The 25,337-nt window shown below is 34.1% G+C and overlaps 2 protein-coding genes across 4 annotated transcripts in view; one reads left to right on the forward strand and one right to left on the reverse strand.

Annotated features, from left to right (window-relative positions):
* Positions 1-2,515, forward strand: part of LOC140052511 (uncharacterized) — a gene marked incomplete at its 5' end in the record, with an annotated part of 59,086 nt that extends 56,571 nt beyond the window's left edge. The window contains one exon of the mRNA XM_072098118.1: positions 1-2,515. Coding sequence (XP_071954219.1) covers positions 1-296 — 296 coding nt within the window.
* LOC140051188 (uncharacterized) lies at positions 2,472-24,341 on the reverse strand. Of its 3 annotated transcripts, none has more exons than XM_072096324.1 (7): positions 24,323-24,341; positions 17,664-17,881; positions 15,456-15,518; positions 6,128-6,304; positions 5,725-5,847; positions 4,925-4,991; positions 2,472-4,556 (listed from the first exon to the last, which is right to left on the reverse strand). In XM_072096324.1, exons 2-7 carry the CDS (start codon positions 17,844-17,846, stop codon positions 4,282-4,284), a joined length of 888 nt encoding a protein of 295 aa, XP_071952425.1. In that variant the 5' UTR covers positions 17,847-17,881; positions 24,323-24,341; the 3' UTR covers positions 2,472-4,281. The 3 variants fall into 3 exon arrangements, with proteins under 3 accessions (XP_071952425.1, XP_071952423.1, XP_071952424.1); XM_072096322.1 differs by lacking the exon at positions 24,323-24,341 and adding an exon at positions 24,107-24,280; XM_072096323.1 differs by lacking the exon at positions 24,323-24,341 and adding an exon at positions 18,333-18,399.
* Positions 24,342-25,337: the final 996 nt, after the last annotated feature.

Below are 25,337 nucleotides of genomic sequence, written 5' to 3' on the forward strand. Positions count from 1 at the left end.
AAGATTCAACAGACACATCGGAATCAACATTTGGATCACAACTAGATACAGAGGTGTGGGTTATAATTGGTTTGGCTTTAGTTGTTTTTATTGTTGTTGCGGGACTTCTATTGACATTGTTCTGTTTAAATAATAAACCTGATAAGAATATGCAACAGACGGGTGAAGAAAATTGGAATTTAGAAGATGAGTCTCCCACAGTTTCAGTAATAGACAGTCCTATGACTGCTACGCCACCTCAAGTGAAACGCTTATCACCTAGATATGCACAAAATGCATCGGTATATAGAGTATAGCGAGAATAGTGTACTCAAACTGGCCTACTAGAATGTAGTGTATAATTATGTAAAAATAAAAGATAAAAATGTATGATAGTATGATCAATATCATTTTCCACAAATTAGAAATGTTTCAATAATTTGTGTATTTACATGCACTTTATTATTAACATATTCATTATTAATCCCTTTTCATTAATTTGTGAGATTTATACAAGTTGGAAACATGAATTCTTAGGTTTCATTATATGCAATTTGCTGTATACATGAGTATCACATTTGTTTTTCATTTAATTTTAATCAATTTTCATTACATCATTTCCATAAAAATCTTTGAAAAGTCAATATCCTTAAATATATTGACTTTAAGAGTGTAATTTCACTCTAGTACACTGTATGTGTCTTACCTTGGTCTACTTTTTTTATTGGAGAACCTTGCGGGCTACTGTCTCCACTGCTACACAGGGATTGTTGTAGACATGATGGTTTAGCAATTGCGATACCTTTTGTTATATCCCACTGGCGTGCAGCATTCTTGATTGCAATTCTTGATTGTAAGGAAAATATTTCACTTAAGTGTGATTAAGTGATACGACCACTGGTTCATGAATTCAAAATCTCTCTAAGTGTTTGTTTACCAGTGATTTACGAGTTTGATCAAAACAATCGCATGCAAGTTGTACATAAATAAAGACATTTAAATTATTTATATATTATCTAGTCTTCCATAAATAAATGGTGATGAAAAGAAATGGTAATTTCATTTTATACACATTGTCCCAAAATTTAACAAATTTAACCATAGTCAATGGGAACTGGTATCTACTGTGTATAACTAGTGTAAAAGGGTTACAAATACATTTTTTTTCAATGTTTTTAACTATTTAAAGTGTATTGTTTTACAGTATTTAAAATGAAATGCATGTATTTTTGAAGATAAAAAGATATGCGAGATTCCTACCTTATAGAGGAAAGTGGAATAGTCCAGGCACTGTTGAATTTCATCGAAAGGAATATAAGAAGCAAATATTATTTAAGAAGTCTTTATACCAATCTATACCTCATTGTATGTACGGTATTTACAAAGAGTAATTTTAAATCTAATTTTTTTTAAATAAGATTGTAAATATTTTTTAAAAGGTATCTAACTGGTTCAAAGTACAAATTCAACATATTATTTTCTTTAAAATATTTTGTGTGTTTTTTTTTTATATTTTGTTTCTTAATGAATGTACAAATTGATATGATATAATGTTATGACATCTTCTTTTGCATTAATTAATTTAGATGTCAAGTTAAATACACTAATTATGATGTTAGTTAGGTTGTATTGTTATATTTACCAGATGCAATATTTTACACAGTAAAAGATTTGGATGTGGCGTCCAAATTGTGTGGTATAGGCAATTTTGTAATTTACAAATTATGAAATTAATGGAAACTGATATTAATAAATTATGATTTTAATCATTATTTTAAAGAAATATTTATTTGTAAATGTTTGTAAGTTAGAAGTGAATGCAGTATTTTGCTAAATAATTAATTTAAATTGCCTCATGTAATTTCATAGGTTTCTAATCATTGCGGATGACAGCCATTTTGACTGTCGGTTATGGAACACAAGGGTGTTGGGGGGTCATGAGTTGGCTCGCGCTGCCTATGGAAAGTTGGTTTATGTTACCAGGGTAACGGTGGCGCATGACACCTCATATACTTTTAAACTACATAATGAAACTTCTTATTATGAAAGTTTGTTTACATACAAACAGAGAACATACAGGATTCTAGGGTTTTGCAAATGATAGGTGTGCTACAATTGTACTCTTCAATACATTCAGGGGTGCTGTAGGTGTGCTGTTATTTTGGTGTGTAGAAGTTTACCAAATTTAAGCGTGTTGTAAATCGGAAGAGCAGTTTAGGAGTGTGTTAGGTGAATGATCGCACTCGCTCGCCTTAAAAGACAAGGCCTGGAAGAGTCTCAAACATTTAAAATTAAACCTAGATTCCTTACTGTGTACAAGGTAGTTCTGAGCTAGTAGTTGAGCACATAAAATATCCCTTCCAATCGGACAGAAACTATTCAGTATTGGTAGAAATAAATATTATGCTGAAGCATAGAATGCATCCCTGAGATGCTGTCGACCCACACAATTAGTGCCCTTTATCTCTCATACAGACATACACAAATAAGTATACGATTTATAAAAAAACAATATTTATTTAAGAAAATCAACTGAATACATAGCATTGAATATATATTGGTATTATTATTGATTGATATTATTAGTTTTAACTTCTTACTATAATAATGTTTAAAATCTATTTCTACAAAGGATTTGGAATACAATTAGCTGGCAAATATCCTACGGTTATTGGTATATAGCGAACACAAAATACCTGTACACAGGGCAATTAAGTATTGTATATTGGTTTCTTATAAATCAGTGGATATCAGGATTGATTTGGAATATAATATGTTATCATTACTATTACAATACAACAGGGAATATAAACCAGAAAGACTTACACTTAACTATGATAAACCAAAACACTGCAAAATATATGGAAATGTGATGAATGAAACGGAAAATGAACACAGTATTATACTTGATGGTGATGACAATGATGAACAATTGTTTTGATTTTAAACGTGGATGATGAATTGCTATAGTCACACAAAAAATAAATAAAAATAAACAAAATACATATAAATATATATAAAAGATGTCCATACTATTAGTTGGAATATTAAAATTTGGTATAAATATAAAATAAAATCTTTTAAACCTGTATATTAAGCTAACACCAAGTAGTTTAAATATGAAAGTTATTAGTAAAAAAAAAAAGTTTAACTGCACAAATATAAGATTTTTACCCCGATTACATTACATCATAGACAGACTAGGGTGCTAAAATGTTGTCACTCACTTGTAAAGTTTATCGATATATAGTAATAATTTGTTACATACATTGTTGTATACATGAATCAGGTTTTTTTTAATCTCATATTCCAGCAAAGGCACTCAATCTTCATTTACTTTTTTACTACAATATTACTAATGCCTACGTAGCAATATAGTTTGAACATGAAATTTACAAACCAGTTTATCAATAAATAAAAAATATGTATATTTTTATTTGCATAGCACACACAAACTGAGTGTGTACACTCATGTATTTATAACCAGTGCTATAAGCCAGTTTATGTGACAGTTGGTTCATAATTATTTTGAAACCTGAGCAGCACTGATGAGATCTAATAAGCAGGATTCTGTACACATGTTTATTGTATTGCTTCCTTCCTTGTATACAATACACAATTGTTGTCAAAATTCACAATGATTCTCACCAATACAGAAGCAGCAATGAAGTAAAAGGTATATCTAAATTGTGCATATTTTTTTTCCAATACTAGGGATTATTACATTATCATATTCATAAATCTCTCTATTTATTAGAGTATCCACAACCAAAATTAATTAAATTCAAATTAAAATTAGATAAAATGAAATGTATTGAAATGTACAGAACGTCAACAGTTAATCAATTTGTCATGATTATATTAAAATACATTATGATACACAATGATAGTACCAAATACACATGAGCATCATGATTAATATATCAAAATGCACCAATACATTAGAAATTCCCTACAAAGTGCTTGATACTGTGCAACTTACTAACACCAATGCTTATATACAAAATACATGGTTTCTAATAATTGTGTCACAATCTATTTAACAATAATTGAGGGAAGGAATAATGAAGAGATATTAGAGCGCCCCCAATGAAACATTTTATTTATTTTATCAAAACCAACAGCAACGAAAGTTGCCACTTAAAACGGTATAATTATTTATTATTTATTTTGACAATTATTAAAATGGTTAAAATGCTATCCATCAAGATACAAGTTCTCTGAATAATGTTAAACTTTCAAAACTGTTTTTGTGTACGATTAGTGTTACTAAACAATCAAACCATCTAAAAGAAAAGTTTTTTATTTAGTATTTAGCTCATTATAAGCTGGTGGATTACCATGTGCAGGTTGAGCTACTTGACCTGGGTACTGATCAGGTTGACCAGTAGCTGGGTACTGATCAGGTTGACCAGTAGCTGGGTACTGAGTAGGTTGACCTGCAGGAGTGTATTGAGCAGGTTGACCAGCAGCTTGGAATTGAGGTTGTCCAGCTGAATATTGACCACCTGGATAGGGTGCAACAGGTTGTTGGTAATACATCGGTGTGTTCACAATCTGAGTTTGAGGAGGATACACTAAAAGACAAAATGCATTAGGTTAAAAAAGACACATTATTTATAAGTAAACAAGATTGTAATGTACTTGCATTAATTTATGTAAATACAATGATAGGTTGAAATGGAATTGCACATGATTAGCGATGCAAAGGTCATTAAATGACAGTAAATGTAGACCGCAGTTGTTTTTTTATTTATCTCGGTCTCAGTAAAATTAATGTGATATACCATATGCGCTGAGGGAATATACAGTCCTGAGAGAACAATAGTTCCCACAGAGGATATCACATTTTATATTACACCTGTAAGCAGGCAACATCTGAACATTAACTACTGCATTTTTAATAAATACAAAAATATATTTTGAACAATATAAATTAAAATACCTGGTCCCATTGGTTGTACATAACCACCAGTGTGGACTACTACTGGCTGTCCAGAACTATACATCACCTAAAAGATAAATTTACAAATTGTAATAAACATATTGGTAATAAATTAGATAGTTTCATAAAACAATTATGACTGCAGCCAGTAATATGTACTTTACTTTTAGACTGACTGAGGCTTTCATGGCACACAGTATGACTGTTTTAACAATAGGGGTTTTGATTTGAGTTGATATGAAAAGGAAGGAGTCCGTCCACGTCTACATGGTTAGGAAATACAAGCAGGAAGTTACTTATACTTTATCCAAGGTATATTAGCTTTTTGATTTGTGAAGTTTTTATAAAATTAAAGATATTGTTACTCGCAATGGAATTAATAATTTCTTGGTAATCTAGCATTTTTTGTATACGAGGATCATATAGAATGCGTTCGTGTAATACGCTTAACACGCTGCATTGCGTATCGTTCTCAAGCAGATAGCCTCAACACAGGCGTATAGCCACTGATACCCACAGCATTGTCATTTTGTATCTCCATTGAGATCCAGCCACTGATACCCACAGCATTGTCATTTTGTATCTCTATTGAGATCCAGCCACTGATACCCACAGCATTGTCATTTGGTATCTCCATTGAGATCCAGCCACTGATACCCACAGCATTGTCATTTGGTATCTCCATTGAGATCCAGCCACTGATACCCACAGCATTGTCATTTTTTGAGTAATTTGCCTTTGGATTTAAATATATATTTTATATATAAAAACTACTCTGAGTCACAAATATCTTTACTTACATGTTGATTTGATCTTGGAGGGCAGCACAAATCAGGTGACAGTACACACACAGCCGCAATGGAAAATGCAAATTCAAGTATACCAAGAACAATCAATACTGCATCTATTGCAATCTCAACATTCTGGAAAAAAAAAACAATTATTATTTTTGGAAATGTATACAGTAAATAACTAATAACCAGCTCTATAATAGCCCATCCTAAACTATAACTACTGTATAACCCATGATTAGTAGCCTATAATTTGGGGTAGAGTATTTCTTAAAATCATGAAATATGGTGATGAGAGCACCAAGTAATGACAAATTCATATGTAGTAGTAATTTTATACAAAAAACTGTAAAAATATTTTGTAAATTTGATCAAAGTGAACAAACAAAAGAAAAAAATTAAAAAGAATTACACAGTCATAAGTAGTATAGTCAGGATAGTAGGATCCATAATAGTTGTTGTAGTAGTGGTGGTAATATGTGCAATGCTCATTGTATCCTTCTTCTCTAGCTGCAGCTACACTCATCCACAGTATTTGATCAATAGAAAACAAAATGGAAATGATACTCATGACAAGTCCACCAACAGCCTAAAAAAGAAACAATATTATGACAAACTGCATAATTACTTGTTAATTATTTTGCTATGCCATGATTTGTATATTAGTGAACATATAATATGATGTGTTTCATGTTTATTGATGTATCACACATACAGGTATATTATGCAAGGCCATAGAGAGAGAGAGATTAAAAACAGATGAGGCAAAGATGCTTTAAATATAATTATTAATATAAAATATCATGAACTCTGCTGGGGAATTAGGGTGTTTAGTGAACATTGATAATCTCAGATGAGGCCCTCGCTTCGTCTGTCTCATCATTACACGGACCAGGCTACTTTAGCGTTACGTTTGGCATCCACTGAATCAGTGGATGACCTATCCCCTCAACATGTCAATTGTGGTATAAGTTGACAGGAATAATACTCTGTGGTGTAATAAAAATGCCAGCGTGTTTATTTAAGACTGCAAGTGTTAAGAATAACTTGCTGTCCATTTTCAACTTCCTCTTACCAATGACCAATAGCAAACAGGCACTGCTTGTCAATCAGGTCCTCACTGACTGGGTATTAACCAATCAATGTACTATTAGATAGGTCACTGATTTTATAAAATAGTTTGCGGGAAATTTGATTTCTGACCTTGTACAGGAATAAATACTTTAGTGGTTGTTTATAATAATAATCTAAATATTTCTCAATGCTGCTTTATGCAAAGCAATTTAACTAGAACTACAGACACATTAAATAAATACTTTTAAACATGAACAATAGTTTTGTTAGGGAATTGGGATGGCCGTGTGATATTCAATTTATTAAATTTAATGGGAAAGTATATAGCCTATCTTTCACAAAATTTCGTATGTCATCAGGCAGCGTTTTAAAGGCTGGAAGCCCTTTGAATTGATCGATTTTGGGAACAAAATGGATTGATAGTCAATCATGAGTACTTCCGAACAGTGCTATAAATGTATCACGAAAGCATATTAGTGTTTCATGTTTTATTCACCTGTTGTTGGGTGGTGGACATCTTGTAGACAATGTACAGCAGCAACAAACATACATAATTGATACAAATAAACACAATTTAAATTTGATAACTCTACGCGATTTTATACGAGATAAATGCGTAGACTCGGTCATCAATGACCGTCTACTTGATAATATAAACGACGAGCCCGTGGAAGAAAATGTAGCCTACAACAGAACTATTAGAAAGAATTAATCGCAAAAGGGTTAGGCCTAAGCCAGATATACCACGGAGTTCAAATATCCCCCGCCATTCCTCTTGATGGATTGAGGCGGCAGGCATCAAAGCGATTTTAAAATTGAATGGAAGCGCATCGAAAATAAATAAAAGATCTTTCTCGGAAGATTCATTGTGGAGGAAAATCTGACTTGCTGCATGCGTTTGCATGGTAGGTAGAAATCAACGTGCCGATAAAAATAAAATAATTAACAAATTCTTATCAGATAGATCTACGTAAACGTGTGAAGTAGGACTAAAGAGGTCTTATTTACAGTATATCAGTAGGCCTAATATATATTCGTATAAAATATCCTAATTTCCACAACTCAGGATTATGTCCATAATGATATCAATAATAAGAATCTGTTATAGGCCTATGCGTAATTTTTTTAAATTAAGCCACTAATTTTTCATTATCATACATTAAATTCAATTATACCATACACAATTCAGTGATTATTTTACAATTATTTTCTCATTTTCTCAATTGTCTTTTCTCTTACAGGTAATAACGTGGTACGTGCTTCATGATTGATGGTAAAATTAATTTATACCTGTAACAATAGATTATGGCAAGGCGTTTCGGACCGGACGGAGTAGGCCTACTCCTTTAAAGTTGTCATCGGAGGAGAAGATTAGGTGGAAGAAATGCTTTCCATGGACTGCACCAGAAGTAATTTCTTATGTAATAACGTTAGATCATGAATAATTAAAAATTGAATGAACCCACATAAGAAAAAAAAGTTAAATGAAACTTTGATGGGTTATACTGTAGTATATGCACGCGCACATATATATATGCGTACTGCGCATATGGTCTGACGAGGTTAGCCTACAAAACGTTCTATACTATTGTTCATGACTACTAGTTGGTTTCATTAAATACGTTCATTATTATACTCATCTCAACGTACTTATTAATTTGTCTACGACGATACACGACACTGGCGACGAGGATGGGATACAGGCACATTTACATAGAGAGAAACGGAAGTATAATAATATTATAAAACTAGGCTAGGCCTAGGCTAGCAGTTTTTGATTTTCCAACAACGGCAACCGTAACCAAGGAACCGCACAGGCTAATAACGACTGAGCGCCCTGAACGTACAGAGCGAAGCGCGGTAATGGCAGCGGCTAATACCAGAATTCTATTCGAGGAATTCAACGTCCAGGATGGAGACATAGATACGTATGTGGACAGGCTGGAACAATATTTTGTGGCATTAGATATCAATGACGGAGGTAAGAAAAGAGCGATATTATTGAGTAGTTTAGGAGAGACTGGATACACAACGATACGAGATTTGTGTTTTCCTGATAAACCAAGTACAAAATCGTACGATACGCTCACAACCAAGCTCAAAGAGCATTACAAACCTACTCGAATAACGATTTCTGAACGATTTATATTCAGAAATGTAAAACAGACACGGGGACAGACTATTTCTCAATTTGTATCCCATCTAAAGAAAAAGGCGATACATTGTGGTTTTGAAGGAGAGGCATTGGAAAACGCACTGCGTGATCAGTTCGTATGTGGACTAATAAGTCAGAGCATCCAAAAGAAATTATTGACAAAGAACCATACGTTCAAGGAAGCAACAGACATAGCCATAGCCTCGGAGGCAGCAACAGCGAATATGAAAAGTATGTCGCACGATGTGGACAAGCCAATCAACCACGTTACGTCTAACAGCAGGAAGTCTACGAAAACGTATCAAGCGTCAAAACAAACACGAACGCAGAAATGTGACCGCTGTGGTATGAACAATCATACAAGAGATACGTGTAAATACAAAAACGCTACATGCTTTAAATGCAACAAACAAGGACACCTAAAATCAGAATGCAGGCAGTCGAGTAAATCAACAAAACAATATAAACCTAAATCCATCAAGCAAGTAGAAGCACCGGATTACGACGAAGGTAATGACGATTTTGTAGATACAATGTTTTGCGTAGGCATTAAGCAGGACTTGAACGCATTCTAGGACCTAAATCAGCTATTCCGACACTGGCCGCACAGAGATTACAGCGATGGGCAATCGTGCTGTCAGCGTTCGAATACGATTTAAAGTTCATTCCTGGAAAACAGAACGTAATTGCCGACGCACTCTCACGTCTCCCAATGCCATACGAAGGACGGGAAGACGATGCAGTATATAACATAGCGGGGCATACATTAGACAATTTGCCAGTCACGAGTACGAACGTACAACAGCATACCAGGAAAGACCCGCTATTGAGCAAAGTGTTATACATGGTACAGACAGGTTTATGGCAGTCAGAAAACGACGACGATCTAAAACCATTCCTACACCGAAGAGACGAATTGAGTGTAGAACAGGACTGTTTGCTGTGGGGATACAGGGTAGTGATTCCACCGAAACTCAGAGGGGCAGTTCTGGAGGAGCTTCATTGTGCTCACCCCGGAATCGTGCGTATGAAAGAGATTGCGCGAAGTCATGTCTGGTGGCCCCAGATAGATTCCGACATTGAACGATTGGTGAAGCAATGTCAAGCATGTCACCAAACACAAAGTCGACCAAGCGTAGCACCAATGATGCCCTGGATCTGGCCAAATCAGCCTTGGACACGAATACATATTGACTATGCGCAGAAAGATAAACGAGATTATCTAGTAGTGGTTGACTCATATTCGAAATGGCCAGAAGTCGTTCAGATGAACAGTACGACGAGTGCAGCGACCATCAAAGCGATGAGAGAGTTGTTCAGTAGATACGGATTGCCTGTTCAACTTGTAAGCGATAATGGACCTCAGTTTGTTAGCGACGAATTTGAATTCTTCTTAAAGCAAAACGGGGTGAAACATGTAAAGGTTGCACCTTATCACGCCGCAAGCAACGGAGCAGCAGAACGAATGGTTCAATCTTTCAAAAGATCGTTAGCGGCAAGCCGAGCTAATGGGAAGGATTTCCAACAATGTTTGGACAGATTTCTTTTATCGTATCGCACAACAAAACACGCAACTACGGGACAAACAACGCCAGCGAAGTTATTCATGGGCCGTGAGTTGAGAACGCGAGTATCACTTTTACATCCCAGTACAGAAAACAAGGTACTTAACAAGCAGAGTGATCAGAAGCTTCATCACGACAAAACGAAAGATCTACGAGAATTTTACCCAGGTGAAATGGTATTAGTGAAAGATTTCCGACAAGAGGGAAAGTGGTGGCCAGGTACCGTGATAGAACGTACCGCTCCAAAATCATACGTAATTAGTGTTGAGGATGGCCGAGTGTGGAAAAGACACATTGACCAGTTGAAAGCGACAGACGCGGACGCTTACGCGAGTAAAACCCCTACCTTACATAGCGAGTTGGAACACAAGATTAAACAGACAGTACCAATAACGATTGCGAGCGAAACGATTGCGAACAAAGAGCAAACATCCACCAACCAACCGGTTGAAGAGGAACATAGATTGTCTTCATCGCCTGAGGTTATTCCACGACGCTCCACGCGACTTCGAAGGAAGCCAACACGACTTATCGAAGAGATATAGAACTTGTGAACAATGTTATTATTATGAACGTTAAAGTTATGTTGTTCATGTTTTTACACAAAATTATAATGGTGAGAATTACTCACATTTGTTAATTATTATGAGGAACCAAATAAGAACTATCTGGAACTATAGAAGCAGTAATTTAATCACGATGATTAACCTATTTGATTAACAAAATAATTAACGAAAGTTTATTGTGCTTATTGATATAATGTTAACGTTAAAATAAGAAAGGAGGAGTGTAGTATATGCACGCGCACATATATATATGCGTACTGCGCATATGGTCTGACGAGGTTAGCCTACAAAACGTTCTATACTATTGTTCATGACTACTAGTTGGTTTCATTAAATACGTTCATTATTATACTCATCTCAACGTACTTATTAATTTGTCTACGACGATACACGACATATACTGTAGATGCAAAAAAGGATAATCTGTTGGAAATAAATTTTGTAAACATTTAAAGATCAAAAAAATCAATGTTAAAGGATGAAGAAAATATAATGTTAACAGTAAAAAGTTAGTAAGTAATTAGTATAACAGAGAATATGCATTGTTTAAATGAAAATATGTTTGCATAGATAAATCCAAAGAAAAATAAAATGGGACAAACCCATGGGATGGATTTAGTAAACATAAACGTATTATAATTGTATGAAATAAATATCCATGTAGATGAAAAAAAACAACTATGTAAGAAAAAATAAGCTTTGTTAATGAAAATGTGTAATAGATAATAATTATGTATAAAAAGAGGAAACTATGTAATCAATGTGGTTAAATGATAATGTATGTATAAACAAAATGATATATGGAAATAGTTTTTTTAAAGAAAATAAGTTAAAAAAAAGTGGAATGAATCCACATAAGAGAAGAAAGTAAAAAAGTTAAATGAAAATTTAAGAAGTTATAGTGCAAAAAAAGGATAATCTGCTGGAAATAAAAGTTTTGTAAACATTAAAGAACAAAAATATTAATATTAATGTTAAAGGACGAGAACAATATCATGTTAACAGTAAACATTTAGTAAGTAATGAGTATAACAGAGAATATGCATAAATTGTAGCTTTGTTTTCTTTTATTTATTATTAGTTTATGTATATATATATATCTTTTTTTTTCGTATTCGTATTTAATGTTATATTTCGTGGTGGGTCAAACTTACTGACTGACTTATTATGACTCTCTCCCCACATGATTACTTCATTGCATTTATTATCCTGTATGTATGTTATTATATTGAGGAAATAAAATTAAATTGAAAATGAAATTATATTTATTTGCAATTATCACGTATTTTGTTCTATTTTGCATTGTATAAAATTGTTATAAAACGTTTCTGGGTACAACACTAGTAAAAAAAAATTGTTTTGTACAAAAACATTGACTGGGTACAAAAACGGTGGCAGGGTATAAAAACAGTGGCAGGGTACACAAACAGCGACAGGGTACAAAAACGGTGGCAGGGTACAAAATCGATGGCAGCTGGGTACAAAAACAGTAGCAGGGTACAAAAACAGTAGCAGGGTACAACAACAGTAGCAAGGTACAAAAACAGTAGCAGGGTACAAAAACAGTGGCAGGGTACAAAAAAGGTGACAGGGTACAAAATAGATGGCAGCTGGGTACAAAAACAGTAACAGGGTACAAAAACAGTGGCAGCGTACAAAAACGGTGGCAGGGTACAAAAACGATGGCAGATGGGTACAAAAACAGTGGCAGGGTACAAAAATAGTGGAAGGGTACAAAAACGGTGGCAGGGTACAAAAACGATGGCAGCTGGGTACAAAAAAAGTGGCAGGGTACAAAAACAGTGGCAGGGTACAACATCGATGGCAGTTGGGTACAAAAAAATGAGCAGGGTACAAAAACAGTGGAGGGTACAAAATCGGTGGCAGGGTACAAAAACGGTGGCAGGGTACAAAAACGATGGCAGAGTACAAAAACGATGGCAGCTGGGTACAAAAACAGTGGCAGGGTACAAAAACGGTGGCAGGGTACAAAAACGGTGGCAGTGTACAAAAACAGCATCACTAATTTTATACAATAGTTCGCGGGAAATCTGATTGCTGACCTTATACAGGAATAAATACTTAGTGGTTGTGATATTCCATTAAATTAAATAAATGTATATCTTTCACAAAATGACTTAAAATATCTTTGTATGTCAGGCAGTGTTTAAAAGGCTGGAAGGCCCTGGTGGAAGGGTACAAACAGTGGCAGGGTACAAAAACGATGGCAGCTGGGTACAAAAAAAGTGGCAGGGTACAAAAACAGTGGCAGGGTACAACATTGATGGCAGTTGGGTACAAAAAATGAGCAGGGTACAAAAACAGTGGAGGGTACAAAAACGGTGGCAGGGTATGAAAACGATAGCAGCTCGGTACAAAAACAGTGGCAGGGTACAAAAACGGTGGCAGGATACAAAAACGGTGGCAGGGTACAAAAACGGTGGCAGGGTACAAAAACGGTGGCAGGGTACAAAAACGATGGCAGGGTACAAAAACGATGGCAGTTGGGTACAAAAACAGTCGCAGGGTACAAAAACGGTGGCAGGGTACAAAAAAGTGGCAGGGTACAAAAACGGTGGCAGTACAAAATCGATGGCAGCTGGGTACAAAAACGGTGGCAGGGTACAAAAACGATGGCAGATGGGTACAAAAACAGTGGCAAGGTACAAAAATAGTGGCAGGGTACAAAAACGGTGACATGGTACAAAAACGGTATCAGGGTACAAAAACAGAGACAGGGTATGACAAGCAGTGGTCTATGGTACAAAAACTTGTGTTGTATACAAAGTGTCTGGGAAAAAAGACGATGACAGTGGTACAAAAACGGTGGCAGGGATACAAAAACGGTGGCAGGATAAAAAAAACGGTGGGAGGGTACAAAAACAGTCGCAGGGTACAAAAACGGTGGCAGGGTATAAAAACAGTGGCAGGGTACAAAAACAGTGGCAGGGTACAAACACGATGGCAGCTGGGTACAAAAACTGGGGCATGGTACAAAAACAGTAGCAGGGTACAAAAACGGTGGCAGGGTACAAAAACAGTAGCAGGGAACAAAAACGGTGTCAGGGTACAAAACAATGATCTAGGATACAAAAACTTGTGTTGTATACAAAGTTTCTGTGAAAAAATAAGATTGCAGGGATACAAAAACGGTGGCAGGGATACAAAACAGTGGCAGGGTACACAAAATTGTGTTGTACTAAAACAGTGGCAGGGTAAAAAACATACACACTTATTTGTAGCATTTTACGAAAAAAAGTATCAGAGTATTCATCAACAGAGCTAAACAAATGAAGGAAAGGGTCAGAACATGTGACTCTGGCAGATAACAGATAACATTACTTTTCAAGAGTGATAAGAAAAAAGGAAACATATTATATTCAATTTGTTAACCTAAATATATCTTTCATTTTTAATTTAAGATAATTATTTACATGATGATAAAACTTTTGAATGTGTATTAATTTAAATTGGTTATCATCACTTGGCGTTTATTTTTGTTTATATGTTTATTTTAGGGTTCTTTCATAGGTCAATCATTTTTTTCCATTAAAACTTAAAAATTGGCTATTTGTAGTTTATTGTATTAATCTTTATGGTTTATTTTACATCATTTATATCTCAATGTATATTGCATTATTGTTCTTATCTTTGATTAAATATTAATATTATGTACTGTAGTAGGCCTATACACATTTTTAAAAATGCTCAACAAAGTCTCAAACCACATAAAATCTAAAAGTTGAAACTGAATATTTAATGGCCCATGAGAATTCTAGGTAGCCTGCGCAAAGGTCATCGAGGCCAAACTTAAGAGAATGACTCAAGCTCTTCCATGCGAATCATCTCAGGTTAGACCAACCTCCAGTGGGCAGGACTTGTAGTTAGAACTTGTGGCTCAAATGACACTCCAGGGCAATAAAATCACAATAACTTACAAAGCACTGACAGTAATTGCTTGTCAAAACCAAATTGCCTAACCGTAACGCTAACGTAGCCTGGTCCGCGTAATGTGCTGTATTGGGGTGGTGTACAATTCCATTGTAGCAGTCTTATGAATACAAAATAGCAAATTTGAAAAAAAAAATGGGAGGAATCTGTTTCAGAGGATATCGAGGAAAAAAATTACATTCAATAAACTGTAGATTAATCCCTTGACATCCGCCCTATAATGCGCAAAATGTTTGAGCTTGTATAATCTTCACTGGCAAGACATCTTGTAATGAAAATGTTTATTACATAGCCCAGGACCGTACATGATATTATGATTGATTTGATATTTAAATTTAATATTTTATTTAAAACAACAATATTTAAAGTGTGCTGGGAGACAATAAACTGAAAGCATGTTATGAGTGGAAAGAGAAGTACAATACTTACAGGGCATTTGTTGGCTGTGCGTCTACCTGCTAAAACACATAGCATTCCAGCACACAAAATTATCTGAAACACAAGACAAAAAGGTGTAAAACTGTCATTTCATTTCAAATGTCATTTCAACATTAATACTCAGTATTAAATCTAGCAATCTGAGGGTAATAAAGTAGGGATGTCCCATGAATAAGGTCATGAATGATGACCTGTACACATGTAGTACAATTAAACATTATAATCAGTTTTAAAAACATTTGACTTTTGATTTAAACCAATGTTATAACAGTATATTATGTAAACCCTTGCTGATTATGAGCTTATCATAGAAATGGGCGCCATGTACAGTAGGTCGTGTAAAATGTTAATATTAGAGAGGTTTTGCAATCTTACGAATACGATAACGAAAACTGATACGTCACGCACACGTATTCGTTTTCGTAAGCCATAAAAAAATCTGTTTCGCATGGCAACGAAATATTGAGGCGCGTCCAAAATATGACTGCGGTAAATTTGAGCGAAGCGCGGGTATGTGTTGCTTGGTGCTTGGCTGCCTAGGCCTAGCGTAACATCAAAGCGAGTGAGGACTTTAAATAAACTGCTATTTATCAAAATTGACTTGGCATTTTAGTAAATTACTTTAGTAAATTACTTTCAATAAATCTATAATTTTATTATAATCATTAATCATTCCTGATTCAAATGCAAAATGTGCAAAATAGATCAAAAACTATACTCGTTTTGTAGTTACGAATATGACTGGTGATATTCGTCAACACGAATACGCTTTACGAATATGAAATGGGGATCAGCTCAAAAGTTTCACAAATGCATGACGTATCCGTTTTCGTTATCGTATTCGTAAGGTTGCGAAACCTCCCTATTATGCTGTTTATAAATGTTGTACCCACAGCCAAATGTTTAATGGGCCAAGAAGTAGTAGCATAATTTTAATAATTTAAAGTAAGTAGGCCTAAAGTAATAGATTTATAAATTTGTTGGAATGGAGGTAATTCAACTCATATTCTCTCTATTCAACTAATAAACAATCACCCTTTGTTATTTAAACCAACAATGACAACTTTTTCAAAGAAATGGAATGGAAAAGGAAGTCAAATATAAAATTTCAAACATCCTAAATTAAGGTACATAAATGGACATATGATGATGTCATATCACTACCATATTTGGGCATATCACTACCATATTTAAGCACATCACACTTTTTTGTCAAATAAAGTTTGATAGTGTAGACCATGGATGTTTTCCTCCACTTAAATATGTGAGATTGATATTTAAATAAAAGAAGTTGCTTTATCATGATTTTCAGTCATAGTTCACCATTGTTGACACAAAGTACACTGTGTGTTTATTTGAATACACTGTAAAAAATGTGGTATTAAATTTCTAGCTTGGTGCAGGGTTCTCCTCGGTTGTAATCATGCCTGATGTCTGGATTTATTCTCAGCTCAAACCAAGACTTTGTTTAAAACTATATTGATTGATATTGATTTATTTTTTTATATTCAAAATAAAGAACAACGCAGGAAGAATACAAACCTAATATGAATACATGATTTTAATCATGTATTCATACTACTGTACGTTGTATTAAAAGTGAGGAAAATATGATTGTGTACAGTAGTATACACATGTGTTTATATTTTGTCTGTGAATATTAGCTGGGGTAGGTTTAGGGTTAGAGGTTTCGTGGACGGCTAATGTGGTGAAATATCGGTGGAATGCCTTAATAGTAATCGTAAAACTTCAAAATGTGGGTGTTCCAGCCCAACTCTGACCACCAACATTACTTCCATGATACAGTAACAGTAAACAAATTTGCCATTGGCAAATCTTTTGCAATGTACCTAAACTTTGCACTGCAATGCACCTAACAAAAGGTATTGTCCCCTGCAAAAATAATAATAATAATAAAATGGTTATATTTTGTTGTTGCATATACCACTTTGATGTACTAGTTATTCACTGTAACCATGGAGAAACATATTACAAATTCAATTTATTTTTATTATTTGTCCAAGAAAAATAAAATGTTTGGTTTAATTTAACCAATACAGTAATTTGTATTGTTATTTAGTGAAATTATTGGGGTTACTACAAGTGAATAATTAAAACTAATCTCATTTTACTCATCTTTATTTTTCAATCATGTTTTGGGGGACAATACATGGTTAATCCTACACTAAAATAACTTACTGCTCCAGACCATAATGGATTGCCTCCGTAAGCGTAATAGACTGTTGGCAAAGAAACTGCAACAATGCCAAAAATGATAGTTAATCCAGCTGATACTGACAGCAAAGTTCCTACAACAACTTGTCCTTTCTTGGAGCATGTGCGACGAGGTTGAAGATTGCCTTGGGCAACCGTTGAAGACATTTCTTATTGTATTTGCAACAAAGATGAAACAAAATCTGAAAGTTAAAAAACAGTCTAACAGTAATACCCCTTTTACATCAAACTCAGTGTTCATACTACTGTATAGGCCTACTCCGGAGGAACTCCGAAGAAACTTTAGGCTGGTGACTGCACCACTCACACTGATGAAAAACTCAGGGGGGACTCCATTCACATCGACCTACTATAGCAACTCAGAGGTTTGAAGTAAAATTGTAACATTATGAAAAGATTATTATTTATTTATAGAAAACTAAACAATATCCTAGAGTAAATCACACCTTTTATCGATTTTTTAGGATGCGAAAAGAAAACTCTTCTTCTTCTTAGACCCATTCCCTACAATTTGTGACGTTTCATAAAAAAAATGCATATATATTACTTTAAAAACATTAAACCAGGTCATTCCTTGTCTTAAATGTACGTTTCATGGGTAATTATGATAAAAAGAGAGAAACAATGCACTACCTAAGTAGCTTGTGGTGAATGTCCTCTCGTGGACAGTCTGTTTTTTCCAGAATCCGTTGATACAAATTGGGGGAAACTTGGTATTTTCGCTGAAAATTTAGGAGTCTTCCATTTGTTTTGACCTCACGGTCGATCGAAAAGTGGGTGAATTACAGAAGAAAAACGAAAATATCAATCTGCGCGCATGTTAAAATTATTAGAATCAACTTATTTTTCACATTTTTAACTGTTTAAAGACGAAAAAAATTATCTCAATAGGACCATAAATAGTATTTATACATTAAATGTAGTTTGTGACTTTAAATTAGATCTAAAAAACATGTGTGAATGTGATGTCTGGTGATGTAATTTATTTAAACATTAGGCCTAAATGATTATGAATCTTAACCGAAATTATTCAGATTGGTTTACCAGCTGCATGCACTAAGCAGAAGTAATATTAATAATTAATAAAATCATTGATTGGTCTGCTGTCACACCAAAATCAGTCTGTAAACCATTTATGGCTGCCAAAATCATTTATGACAGGCAAAACAATCGGAAAAGGCAGTTGGAAGGACTGTTTTTGGCCCCCAAATATGGTCCAGTCTTACAACTATATGGTGAACAAAATTTGTCATAACGTAACATTAAAAAAGGGCCGAAAATAGCCATTATTACTCATTGACATTAGTTAGTTCAGAATCATAGGCATTTATATTGAAAATGACAGACAGGGTTTTATTTATAATTTTAATATTACAAATTCAGCCTGTTTTTCTAATGTCCTATTAGCCTATACTAGTAGTAATTTAAGTATACAAATGAAGCTTAGTTTAGAGTAGGCTAGTATGGATGGGCCTAACTAGGCTAGGCCTCTAGTCTAGGTGGTAGGCCCGGCCCTACTACTACTACTCTAGCCGGTTTACCCTCTCTCTCTCTCTCTCTCTATTCTAGCCTAGGCCTAGGAATACAGGTCAACCCGTACCCATGCCAACTCGTACCCACCAACTCGTACCCAAAGTTTGGCTTACTCGTACCCAAAATTTTGGCTGACCCGTACCCATCATTGGCTGACCCGTACCCATCATTGGCTAGCCCGTACCCAAGTTTAATGCTATTTAAAGTATATTTATATTACATTTAAACCCAGTTTTATTAAATTTTTAGATACCAATCATATGTTCGATATTATAATGGCAAAAACTATTGACCTAAAAAGTATAATAATATGTACAGACTCGTACGAAAAAAGCACAGCTTTCATCGTATTGCGTACGTCGTATTTGGTCAAGTTAATACTTGAGGGCGCTGTTTTATATGGCTCTGTACTGTGGAAGATGTCAGTGGTCGGCTGTGCTGCATTCTATTTTTTTTCATTTATGAGTTATTCATCTATTATTTTCTACAAATAGTAGTACACGGAAATTGAAATACCCACTAGTCTGTGATGATGAAAACTTGAATTATTAAAAGTAAACATGAATATCTTTTATACATAATTTGTATTTTCATTTTATTTTACAGATAATGAAGTAATGTGCTTTTTGAAAATCGTTTTAAAACGAATGTTTTTTGTTGTTTTGTTTTGCAAGTCTTGGAAATTATTAAACTGTTTTAACATTTCGAAAATATTTAATACATTTTTAAGTAGTCACTCGTATTTTAAAATCACGAAACTATTTAAGTGGATACCAGCCTCATTGCTGCTATGAGCATCTTAGTAGTAGATTAGATTATTGCCGTTTATCTAGTATACAATGACGGATGTGAGAGTAATAATAAAAGGTAACCTCCCAATAATTTAACATTTAATTACAAACGACGACATTTGCTGTTATTACGTTTTCATTTTATAATGATTATTACTGTAGCTTATTATTATGACTAAAAACCGAAATAAATACTACAAACTTAAAAAAATCATCTTATCGCTGACAGATACGTAAGTACTCAGACACGTGTAGGTAGGCCTTCAGAACGTTTATATTATTTTAGTAAATAACGACATCCGTTGCCATGGAAAAACGATCGTAGTTCATTCATTTGTCTTATTTGACACATAGAATGCGTATTTTTTTTTAAAAAGGGAATCCCTCGTCAGCAAAAACACGTAGCTGTAAGTTATTGAGGAAACATTTACCAAAAATGTTTAATTACCGTAAACAAACAGATAATTTTACTGAATTATTTCAGAAAAAAAATAAATAGAAAACGATCATACGCCACATTGCGTTGTCTATTTTTGGACACAATACAAATGGACCCGTACAAATGCGTTTTTTTTAAATATTAAAGAGGAATCCCCATTCAGCAAAAACACGTACGTAGCTGTTATAGAAGAAAATCTGCCAAAATGTTTAATAATTGCCTTACAGTACGACAGTACGTGTATATGATCATTTCACTGAATTATTAATAAATAAAATATATGGAAAACGATCATACGTCATTACTGAGTCGTCTCTTTGACGCCGGCCCTATAAATGCGTGTTTTTTGTAATAAAAGGTTAATCCCGGTCAGCAAAAACACGTAACACGAAATCTACGAGTAATTCGACCCCATAGCCCCCTGCAGGCTTTTTGCTTAAAACAGGGCGTTGTTAATTCAACCAATTTTGAACATACAAATACAATAGAAATAATAATTACTTGATCGAATGCAATCAGGGAAGATAATTAGAATAAAATAAAAGAATAAAAATTGATAAGTATAAAATTATACGTTGTTGGTACTTTACCTGGGCTTAATTGAATTGTAATACTAACTATACAACAGTTAAAATATTTTTTTATTAATTAATTTTCTCTTACGTAAATAAAAAAGACACATCAAACATACGTTTATAAAACTATAATACTACATTTAAATAAATGTTAACAAATATATGCCTAATTAAACGAAGTCTACAATCAAATCAATGGTCATTAATTTTTTTATTAGCACACATTTCACCGAGACCTGTAAAATAAAAAAACAATTTAAATATAAAAATATTCATACGGCAAAAGCATCCGTTTTGCGCCGATCAAATCATTACAAGTAATTATTCAAATTGGGTACGAGTAGGCCAAATAATGGGTACGAGTAAGCCAAAAATGGGTACGGGTAAGCCAAATAATGGGTACGAGAAAGCCAAATAATGGGTACGAGTAAGCCAAATACTTGGGTACGAGTAAGCCAAATATTTAGGTACGAGTTGGCATGGGTACGGGTTGGTTTGGGTACGGGTTAGCCAAAGTGGGTACGAGTTGACCAATTATTTGGGTACGGGTTAGCCAAGTTGGGTACGAGTTGGCATGGGTACGGGTTGGTTTGGGTACGGGTTGACCAGCACCCAGGCCACAGGTCAACCCGTACCCATGCCAACTCGTACCCACCAACTCGTACCCAAAGTTTGGCTTACTCGTACCCAAAATTTTGGCTGACCCGTACCCATCATTGGCTGACCCGTACCCATCATTGGCTAGCCCGTACCCAAGTTTAATGCTATTTAAAGTATATTTATATTACATTTAAACCCAGTTTTATTAAATTTTTAGATACCAATCATATGTTCGATATTATAATGGCAAAAACTATTGACCTAAAAAGTATAATAATATGTACAGACTCGTACGAAAAAAGCACAGCTTTCATCGTATTGCGTACGTCGTATTTGGTCAAGTTAATACTTGAGGGCGCTGTTTTATATGGCTCTGTACTGTGGAAGATGTCAGTGGTCGGCTGTGCTGCATTCTATTTTTTTTCATTTATGAGTTATTCATCTATTATTTTCTACAAATAGTAGTACACGGAAATTGAAATACCCACTAGTCTGTGATGATGAAAACTTGAATTATTAAAAGTAAACATGAATATCTTTTATACATAATTTGTATTTTCATTTTATTTTACAGATAATGAAGTAATGTGCTTTTTGAAAATCGTTTTAAAACGAATGTTTTTTGTTGTTTTGTTTTGCAAGTCTTGGAAATTATTAAACTGTTTTAACATTTCGAAAATATTTAATACATTTTTAAGTAGTCACTCGTATTTTAAAATCACGAAACTATTTAAGTGGATACCAGCCTCATTGCTGCTATGAGCATCTTAGTAGTAGATTAGATTATTGCCGTTTATCTAGTATACAATGACGGATGTGAGAGTAATAATAAAAGGTAACCTCCCAATAATTTAACATTTAATTACAAACGACGACATTTGCTGTTATTACGTTTTCATTTTATAATGATTATTACTGTAGCTTATTATTATGACTAAAAACCGAAATAAATACTACAAACTTAAAAAAATCATCTTATCGCTGACAGATACGTAAGTACTCAGACACGTGTAGGTAGGCCTTCAGAACGTTTATATTATTTTAGTAAATAACGACATCCGTTGCCATGGAAAAACGATCGTAGTTCATTCATTTGTCTTATTTGACACATAGAATGCGTATTTTTTTTTAAAAAGGGAATCCCTCGTCAGCAAAAACACGTAGCTGTAAGTTATTGAGGAAACATTTACCAAAAATGTTTAATTACCGTAAACAAACAGATAATTTTACTGAATTATTTCAGAAAAAAAATAAATAGAAAACGATCATACGCCACATTGCGTTGTCTATTTTTGGACACAATACAAATGGACCCGTACAAATGCGTTTTTTTTAAATATTAAAGAGGAATCCCCATTCAGCAAAAACACGTACGTAGCTGTTATAGAAGAAAATCTGCCAAAATGTTTAATAATTGCCTTACAGTACGACAGTACGTGTATATGATCATTTCACTGAATTATTAATAAATAAAATATATGGAAAACGATCATACGTCATTACTGAGTCGTCTCTTTGACGCCGGCCCTATAAATGCGTGTTTTTTGTAATAAAAGGTTAATCCCGGTCAGCAAAAACACGTAACACGAAATCTACGAGTAATTCGACCCCATAGCCCCCTGCAGGCTTTTTGCTTAAAACAGGGCGTTGTTAATTCAACCAATTTTGAACATACAAATACAATAGAAATAATAATTACTTGATCGAATGCAATCAGGGAAGATAATTAGAATAAAATAAAAGAATAAAAATTGATAAGTATAAAATTATACGTTGTTGGTACTTTACCTGGGCTTAATTGAATTGTAATACTAACTATACAACAGTTAAAATATTTTTTTATTAATTAATTTTCTCTTACGTAAATAAAAAAGACACATCAAACATACGTTTATAAAACTATAATACTACATTTAAATAAATGTTAACAAATATATGCCTAATTAAACGAAGTCTACAATCAAATCAATGGTCATTAATTTTTTTATTAGCACACATTTCACCGAGACCTGTAAAATAAAAAAACAATTTAAATATAAAAATATTCATACGGCAAAAGCATCCGTTTTGCGCCGATCAAATCATTACAAGTAATTATTCAAATTGGGTACGAGTAGGCCAAATAATGGGTACGAGTAAGCCAAAAATGGGTACGGGTAAGCCAAATAATGGGTACGAGAAAGCCAAATAATGGGTACGAGTAAGCCAAATACTTGGGTACGAGTAAGCCAAATATTTAGGTACGAGTTGGCATGGGTACGGGTTGGTTTGGGTACGGGTTAGCCAAAGTGGGTACGAGTTGACCAATTATTTGGGTACGGGTTAGCCAAGTTGGGTACGAGTTGGCATGGGTACGGGTTGGTTTGGGTACGGGTTGACCAGCACCCAGGCCTAGGCCTAGATCCCGCCTAGATCGAGTAGGCCTAGCCTAGCTAGCCTAGTAGGATTGTTAATATTATAAAGCCTTACCAAAATCAGATACTGTAATACAAATTCACAAAAATTTTCCTTTTGTGGTTGCGTACTTTTTATCCGGCCTGTCTTCTCGCCCTTGATCTATTTGTTTATTGAAGACTCCCAACGTAAAAAGAAGTTTAACAGAAAGTGTGTGGGCGTTTTTACGTAAAGCCTAATATTATTATTTGTAAACACAACCAAAGAATATAATATATCACAACATGTTACCTCTTCGAATCCGAGGTGTTTTTTGGAAACGTAATAAGTACACAACCATGGCCCAACTTATTGCATCATCAACAGCCAATGAAACGCCTTGGATTGGATTGGTATTTTAATATATTTAATATTTAAAAATATTGTGACGAATTCCCAAACATAATTAATATTATAGGCCAGAATAAAATACACGTTGTTGTTATTATGATTGTACTACAATATAAGTCACACGGTATATTGATTTTTTGAACGAGTTCTAACGCATAGTATGAGGATTGACAAATATTTCTTCTTTTTCTCTTTCATGATTTAACACGCTATTGAGATTTGAAAATAAATTGTGCGATATTAGCATGAATAAATATTATTTTTGTCATTAAATAAGACCGTATAAATAACAACTCAAATTAGTATAAATATAAACTACAACATCTTGATTTTTATTGGTATTAGTGTTTGTTCAGCAAATTGCTAGTGCGGCGTGCTATCGGGGTTCTTTTCTGCGTATTAAATTTTGGCCCTCCGGCATTTTAATTATGTTAAAGTAATTTAATAAATTAAGTAAATACCAATTGTTTCATAACATGAACGCAATACATTGTATATTTAAGTCAATGACCGCCATAGATGATCAGAGGTGTGACAAAAAATATTCGAATTAAAGAAAAAGCCTGGAGACCCACATCATCAGAAAATGAACTTATAGTATGAACGTTTACACCAAGACATTTTATCAAAATTAAAAACCGTAGCTAACTTTGTGAAGCGTTTCATTAGTTAATTAATTTATTAATTTGTCCATGGTTAATATTTAAAAAGTTGAAAACAAGAAATAGCCTAACAAATACAGAACCATTTATAACTAATGTTGAAAACACAGATGGAATATTTATGCTTGGTCACATTTTAAGGCTTGAATAGTGCATTTTAGCAGCTCTAAAATATTTTCAGTACGCCGCGGAGTGTGGGGATATGACCGGTTGGGCCGCCGACAAGTTGAGCCGCCGGTAATTTCTATGAAACG

The sequence above is a fragment of the Antedon mediterranea genome, chromosome 6 (assembly GCF_964355755.1).
Source record: "Antedon mediterranea chromosome 6, ecAntMedi1.1, whole genome shotgun sequence".
NCBI classification, from domain to species: Eukaryota; Metazoa; Echinodermata; class Crinoidea; order Comatulida; family Antedonidae; genus Antedon; species Antedon mediterranea.